Source organism: Lagopus leucura, unplaced genomic scaffold (assembly GCF_019238085.1).
Source record: "Lagopus leucura isolate 7727_CA_CO unplaced genomic scaffold, USGS_WTPT01 Super-Scaffold_100070, whole genome shotgun sequence".
Taxonomy (NCBI): domain Eukaryota; kingdom Metazoa; phylum Chordata; class Aves; order Galliformes; family Phasianidae; genus Lagopus; species Lagopus leucura.
In genome coordinates, this window is record NW_024962312.1 from 433,181 (window position 1) to 441,294 (window position 8,114).

The 8,114-nt window shown below is 48.1% G+C and overlaps 1 protein-coding gene across 10 annotated transcripts in view; it reads left to right on the forward strand.

Annotated features, from left to right (window-relative positions):
- Positions 1-2,783, forward strand: part of ZNF532 (zinc finger protein 532) — a 42,046-nt gene extending 39,263 nt beyond the window's left edge. For all 10 annotated transcript variants that reach the window (XM_042886977.1, XM_042886983.1, XM_042886981.1 and 7 more), the window contains 2 exons: positions 115-262; positions 517-2,783. In XM_042886977.1, coding sequence (XP_042742911.1) covers positions 115-262; positions 517-1,011 — 643 coding nt within the window. In that variant the 3' untranslated portion in view covers positions 1,012-2,783. The remainder of the gene's footprint in view (positions 1-114; positions 263-516) is intronic.
- The last annotated feature ends 5,331 nt before the right edge of the window (positions 2,784-8,114 follow it).

Below are 8,114 nucleotides of genomic sequence, written 5' to 3' on the forward strand. Positions count from 1 at the left end.
TTGGTAGGTTGGACTTGTCTGTGCTTATTTATAAGCTCACATTCGTTCAGAGTAGTACATGGCTTTCTGAGCACAACATTTGCACCTCTGCATGCCTGCTCTGTGTTCATACAGGCACTGCCCAGACTCCAGACGTACCTTTACCAAACGGCTGATGCTGGAAAAACACATTCAGTTGATGCACGGCATCAAAGACCCTGATGTCAAAGAAATGACTGAGTCATCTAACGTGGAAGAAAGGGAAGTAAAAGAAGAAGCGAAGGTAATCACGTAGAAGATTCGTTCAGTCACTGAGGTTTTGTGGGGATGCATTCAGGATCTTTAAAGGGATATTTTGATCCCGTGAAATTCTGCTTTTCACTGCTGTAAGTCCTCTCATAGCTGTAGAGAAGCTGCAGGTTGCACAGAAGCACGGTGAGCTTATCCCAAGTGCCCAGCCTCGAGCTTGTTTGACGAACCACTGCAGTCACTGCGTATTCACGCTTACAAAAATAGTATTTACCACTTCTTTTTTAGGTTCCTAGTCCAAAGCGTAAATTGGAAGAACCCGTCCTGGAATTCAGGCCTCCACGAGGCGCCATCACGCAGCCACTGAAGAAGCTAAAAATCAATGTTTTTAAGGTTCACAAGTGTGCTGTCTGCGGCTTCACGACAGAAAATCTCCTCCAGTTTCACGAACATATTCCTCAGCATAAATCCGACGGCTCCTCGTACCAATGCAGGGAGTGTGGGCTCTGCTACACGTCCCACGTGTCTCTCTCCAGGCACCTCTTCATCGTGCACAAGCTGAAGGAGCCGCAGCCGGTATCGAAGCAGAACGGGTCTGGGGAGGATAATCAGCAGGAGAACAAACCCAACCACGAGGACGAGCCGACCAACAGTGCGGCGTCGGACAGGAGGTGCAAAGTGTGCGCAAAGACATTCGAAACTGAAGCGGCCTTAAACACTCACATGAGAACGCACGGCATGGCCTTCATCAAGTCGAAAAGGATGAGCTCGGCTGAAAAGTGAGCACTGGGACGTGGCAATCTCTCTCCACATTGGAACGCCGATGGCATTTTTGTTACAGGAGGTTCAAGGTATAATAGTGTTAACAGTACTGTTCAGGCTGTTGCAATATGTTCTGCATAACGATGCCCCCTTCGCCTCATCGTCTGTACCCTCGAAACCATTGAAGCAGTATTTGAGTTGAAAAGAGTTTGTATATATTTAAACTAATAACTTTTATACTCTTTGTTACGTGTTTGTATTGGTATCTAGTGGAAATTTTTGTTTCGTTCCTGTTTTTTGTAGTAAGTTTCTCTAAAACAGAGTTCTTAATGCTGGGTCCGTTTCCTGGGGTCTCTTGAACCGTTTCTTACGTGAACGCTTCTGGCAGGAAGTTTCAGCAAATGGGAGCACAGCAGAAAGGCAGTGCCTGGAGGGAAAAAGTAAGGAAGCCAAGGGGATATGCCACATCCTGCAGGACTCTGGATGGTTCTGCACGTGGCAGGCAGCTTTCAGACTTTCTCTCCGAAAATAAGTGTCTCTCTGCGCAGGTAAAACGCAGTGCTGGTTGAGGTGCAGACACCCCAGGGCGATCACGTACTTCTGACAAGTGTAATTGCACAAGTATATATATATATATATATATATGTATCATGAAGTAATTTGTAGCCATCAGGTGCTTGTGGTCGAAGCTCTGATAGTTATAAAAGGGCTGGGCTGCTCTGGATTAAACAAGTAAGGTGTAATTAGAGGCATAGGTTTATCATGATAATGTTTGGAGGTTTGTTTTTTTTTTTTCCTTGTCACGTAATTTATTAAACAGAATAGAAACAATGACACAGCATTCAGTATTTTCCTTCTATCTCCGGTTATGAAAACCCTTGTTGCCGGGGTTGGCATTTCCCAGCTCTGTTTGCTAATGCCAAATGTTCCGGGGCTCCGTGTTCCACCGCAGCCGTCGAGGAGCAAATGCACCACAACCAGCCCCTGTGGGTACGACTGGCACTTCACCTTCAGCACGGGCCTCACGGAGCTTCACATGCATCCAGCATCACTGGTGAGCCTTCACCAGGTGCACAGAGGCACCGCGTTGTCCCTTCCCTACGTGATTCTCTGTGAGGTTTATATTTCTGTTTTCTTTTTGCATTTTATACCTCGTATGTATCCCCTAGAAAACTTTTTTTTTTTTGTACTTTTTTCTTTCTTTCTTTCTTTCTTTTTAAAGAAAAAAAGAAACAAATCCTGTACATATAGATAGCTGCATGATATATGGTAGTAATTGTTCAGTTCCTTAAAAGTCTTGCTGCTGTCAGATGTTACTATACACTACGTCCATTACGACTGTACTAAACACATTTCGTATGTAAATAAATGCGGAGCATTTTGCCCCGAAATATTTGTGAGATTCTGTTATTTATCATTAAATTTTAGCAACTTTAACGATGGAAGTGTTTGGAAAAAAAATACAGACCCTTCTCAGCCGCCTCCGCAACCCTTCCTTGATTGCAGAGTTGTGCATTGGATCCACGAACTCTTGCTTCGTCTCTTCGTCCTCATTCATACTGAATTGGTTGGTTGGTAGATGCTTCCTGTCGCATTCCTATTGCTCGTACACGAGTGGTTGTGAGCTGCTCCTCCCTCCCAGCATCGCCCCGGCCACCACTGCCCTCCTCATTGAGTGTATACCTCCAACACTTGTTTGTTGATGTGCACTGTCAACTGTACAACAAATGAGTTATCACTATGCAGAATGGTGTTTTGTATACAGTGAACAGATAATAAAAATTAAGTTTTCACAGCCGTTACAAACACTTTGGGTTTATTTCACCTCCTCCCGCTCCCACGTCTGCAGGGAATGCTGCGAGCCGTAGCTGCGGGTGCCAGGGATGCCGATGAGATGGAGTTGCACAGGGCAGTGAGCACAGAAAATGAACAGAACTTTGGAAGGTGACAGAATCATTCAGGTTCATGAAGACCGCTGAGTCCAACCGTCCACCAAACGTGAACCACCAAACCACTTCCCCAGGTGCTGTGAAGTTTTCACTCAGTTGCCATTAATGCTAACAGGTCAGTAGGACAGGAACGCAGAAACGTATGGAAAGCATAACTGTGCCCCTGAAAACATCCACGAGTGCCTGCACAGGAAATGCCTCACGGAGCCCAGCAGGCAGAGCAGAGCTGGGCAGACGCAAGGCTGGGTGGGCAGCAGATGGATTTGGCATGGGGACATTGGATGGGGCAAGGGTTGGGCAAGGTAGCCACAGCAAAGGTCAGTAAATCCGTGATGACGAAGGAGTGTGTGGAATGTAGGGTGATAACAAGGGCTTTCAGGGGTGAGGGATGATTTCAGAGGGTGAAAGGTGGGAGGGAGCATGGAAGGGGAGATTTAGGCTGGACGTTAGGAATACTTCTGTTCTGAAAGAGTGGTCAGGCAGTGGAATGGGCTGCCCAGGGAGCTGGTGGAGTCACTGACCTTGGAGGCATTCAAGGAACATTTGGATTTTGTGTTGAGGGATATGGTTTAGTGAGAACTATTGGTGATGGGTGGATGGTTGGACTGGGTGATCTTGAAGGTCTTTTCCAACCTCGGTGATTCTGTGATTCTGTGATTCTGTAACAGGGATGCCTGCTCCTTTCATGAGAAAGGAGGGCAAAGGGTTCCAAGGTGCTTCTCCATCTCGTACAAGGGACTCTGCAGCAGGATGCTGCAGATGCTGAACGTTAATATGAATCAAAAAATAATTAGAGCAAAATTAGTGGACCCCTCAAACGCAAAGACAGCTTCTCTGCCTTCGGGAGTCCCTGACCTCAAAGCCTCTCTGGTCGTCCGGTGGTTTTGCCTTTCTCAGAGGTGCAGCACAAGTAAGACCAACCTTTGCTCTGCTTTGGGCAGGCTCTGTGGTCTCTTTCTGGTCCATGCTGTATGTTTTTCTTGCACATTGAGCTCCATGGGGCTCCTGCTTCTTCCATGGACTGGGGCAGCGTGGGCTGAGCACAGCTGCCGACTGCTCCTGGCTTCCACCGGACATTTGCAGATGCAGAATTCAACCTCCCAAACATCCTGACTCTCTCGGTTCTCAACTACTGAACATCCACGGGGAATTCAGTGTGCTGGGGCTGTTTAGTTTTGAAAGGATTTTTATATAACTGCGACCTTTTCGTTCTGTTGGCATTACCTTTCTCAGCACGCCGGCCATACGCGGCGCAGCTGCCAGGCCAATAACGAGACGCAGGAAAAAAAAACAACCTATTTCACTGTAAAACCCTTTCTCAAATATTGGGGCAGTTCAGGAGTGAAGTCCTTGTGTTTGAATATCAGCTTATCGCAGAAAGGTTATCCGCCTGGGCTCCCAGGAGGACGCCGGTTGGGTAACACAGCAAGAAGAGAAATCAGAGCACAGGGCAGCAAGAGCAGCACGTAGGTCCCTCCTCTCGTTGGAAGAGAACCTTGGTGACAGTACTGAACTGCTTCGTTAATGCTATCTGACCAACACTGCAGGCTGCACGCTGGTCTGCCAGCTCAGCACCAGGCAGGGCAGTGCAGGGCCGTCCCAAAGCACCTCCCTGTTCTTCTGCTGCTGGGAGAGCAGGCACCCGGCTCCGGCTGGAAGTCGGAGGAGGCACTGCGGCTCTCTGCTCCAACACCAGAGTTTATGGCTTGAAGGGAAAAGAGTGCATTCAGCGCAGCGATGCGACCATCCACAAAACAATCCAAACCTTGTATCCCTCACAGATGGGTCCCCTAACGTGATGTGGCAGAATCCTCCGTCCCGCTTGTTTGTGTTCCCCAGTTCTCCCGTTCTGTACGCACAGACTGTCATCAGACAGCAGAGCTGCCCTGCGAGCAGTGCCCTCCGAGCACCGCAATATTTCTGCTCTAAGTGACTGCTGCCTTCCCAGTTAAAATGCAGAGCAGCTCTTGATGGCTGCCATCAGGCCACAACTGCAGGAGCTGCTTCCTCAAAACACCCCTCCATCATTGCATTTACGCACTGTCGCTGCGGGCAGAGCGAGCAGAGCTCCTGGTGTGCGCAGCAGGGCTCTACATCACGCAGCTCCACGCAGCCTCGCATGGTTTGCCTGGCTGAGATGCTGCCCACACGTGCTGTGTTCCCGTCCTGTAATGTCAAGCACTTCCAAACGCTCATAAAAGCCAAGGCAGCAGCGTGCTGTGGCCAGAGGCTGAATTCGTCTCCGCTGAACTCAGCTGCCACCGATCAGATCGTCTCTGATCGAGGCTCTGAGCGCCGTTGCAGGTTTGATTTCATCTTTTGTTTTGTTGGACGGTGCTTTAGGCTTCAGTTCTTGAAACAAAAAGCAAAGCAAACAGGTGCCATGATCAGCCCGAAATGCTGCTGATCTTCCCAGGTAAAAGCTTCAGCAGGGAGAAAGGAGCACAGAAGAGTTACAACTATTCCTGGACGTGACAACAAGAATAGAATCACAGAATTGCTCAGGTTGGAAGAGACTTGAAGGATCACTGCGTCCAACCACAACCTTCACCATCCTACCCCAGCTCTAACAACCCTCCACTTGGAGTTGTTACGGGACATCGTGTCCCTGAGCACTACATCCAAAGAAGGAGAAATAGAGAAGGCCATCACATCCCCCACCTGGGGAACATCGTGTGCACTCGGCCTCAGCAATGCAGAAACATCAACCCTTATTGCTAACGGCTTGCTGACCATTCTTTTCAGCTCAGTGCTCTCCCTGCCTCATCGCTGAAACCCATGCGTGCATCTCAGGCTGACCAAAGGACTGTCACTCAGTAAGGGTGAAATCTTTACTGTGACTTCTTGAAAACATGTTTACTGCCTCCTTCTTTGCTCTTGGGCGGTTTCAGGCATTGAAAACATCTGAACATTCATCAATTATTTCTGATTTTATTTTTTTCATGTTCTTGGGAGGAATGAGAAGGAGGCTGCTGAAAGCAGGACGTGCAGACTGTCAATCCATCCCTCTCCTCCTCCCTTACACCAAGAACTAAAAGGATTGTCACAAAGAAAGAATTCCCTGAAACACATCCACAGAGCTGCCACCACATGAGCTGCCCCAACATCAGGCGGCACAGCAGGCTGAAGATGTTATGTCACCCATGTGGAAATGAAACCATGCAGAGACTGGCCCTATGACAACATCCTTGCCAGCTAGAGGCAGACACACGGCAGAGGGCAGACAGGGCAGAAGCCACGTGTGCTTGGAAGCAGCAGGCACTGTGCTCAGCACCAACGTGGGCCCAAGTTGCTTCCAAAGCACAAAGGCTCAAAGGAACCGCGTTTACCCCAGGGGACTGCAAATGGAGCTTCGCTGTTAGCCAGCATTGCTCAGCTCAGGGACGAGCTGTGAGCTCTTTGGCAGGGCCCAAACTCTTTGAACACAAAGAGCCACAATTCAAATACTTTTCTATAGGTAGCACTCGCGTCTGGATGTTTGCACAGGGCTGGTGAAAGAGACAGAATGTCAAGAGATCCATTTTTCTGCAGAAGAAAAAATTAGTATAATTTCCTATAGGCCGAGCTCCTGAAGAGCTGCTGTACAAATATTGAAAGAAAACAGAGCACAAAAAGGTTCAGAAATACATGTAACCTTTAATAGATGAAACGACCCCAATAGTACGGCAGCAGCCGGCAGCAGAGCGGTGGGTGAATCGCAGCAGCCCTGGAGAAGGAACAAAAGTGCAACCCTAACAGAGAGCCCTCGACTCACTAAGAAGTGTTCTCTGAGCTTTGCAAGGCTGATCAGCAGAAAGTTGGCTGTTGGAGATGAAACAGGTGCTCTGGTGTAAGAAATAAGTCTGGATTTCTCCTCAGAAAATGCAAGAAAGATACTACAGAGTCCTGAGTACCACAAAGCTGCATTCTAGATTTTCTAAATTCCCATGAAATGTAGGGTTGGAAGGGACATGGAAGGTCACAGAACCATGGAATGTAGGGTTGGAATGAAACTTATAGGCGACAGAACCATGGAAAGTAAAGTTGGAAGGGACATTGATGGTTAAAGAAGCATGTAAATGTAGGGGTGGAAGGGACCTGGAAGGTCACAGAAGCAAACAATGTAGGGATAGAAGGGACATTGAAAGTAACAGAAGCATGGAATATAGGATTGGAAGGGACCTTTAAGGTCACAGAATCATGGAATGTAGGGTTGGAATGGACCTTGAATGTCACAGATGCATGGAATGTAGGGTTGGAATGTAATTTAAAGGTCACAGAACCATGGAATGTAGGGTTGGAAGTGAGATTGAAGGTCACAGAAGCATGGAATGTAGAGTAGTAAGGGACCTTGAAGGTCACAGAACCATGGAATGTAGGGTTGGAAGGGACATTGAAGGTCACAGAAGCTTGGAATGTACGGTTGGAAGGGACCTTGAAGGTCACAGAACAATGGAATGCAGGCTTGGAAGGGACCTTGTAGGACACAGAACCATGGAATGTAGGGTTGGAATGGACGTTGAAGGTCGCAGAACCATGGAATGTAGGGTTGGAAGGGAACTTGAAGGTAATAGAACGATGGATGGTAGGGTTGGAATGGACCTTGAAAGTCACAGAACCATGGATTGCAGGGTAGAATGGGCCTTGTAGGTCATAGAAGCATGGAATGTAGGGTTGGAAGGGAATGTGAAGGTCACAAAACCATGGAATGTAGGGTTGGAAGGGACATTGAAGGTCACAGAACCATGGAACATGGGGTTGGAATGTAACTTGTTCGTCACAGAAGGATGGAAAGTAGGGTCGGAAGGGACCTTGAAGGTCACAGAAGCATGGAATATAGGGTTGGAAGGGACCTTGAAGGTCACAGAAGCGTGGAATGTAGAGTAGGAAGGGAACTTGAAGGTCACAGGACCTTGTAATGTAGGGCTGGAATGGACAGTGAAGGTCGCAGTACCATGTAATACCGTGTTGGAATGGACATTAAAGGTCATAGTAGCATGGAACATAGGGTTGGAAGGGACCTTGATGGTCACAGAACCATGGAATGTAGGGTTGGAAGGGACCTTGAAGGTCACAGAGGCATGGAATGTAGGGTTGGAAGGGACCTTAAAAGTCAGTGAACCACTGAATGTAGGATTGGAATGGCCCTTGAAGGTCACAGAACCATGGAATGTAGGGTAGGAAGGGACCTTGAAG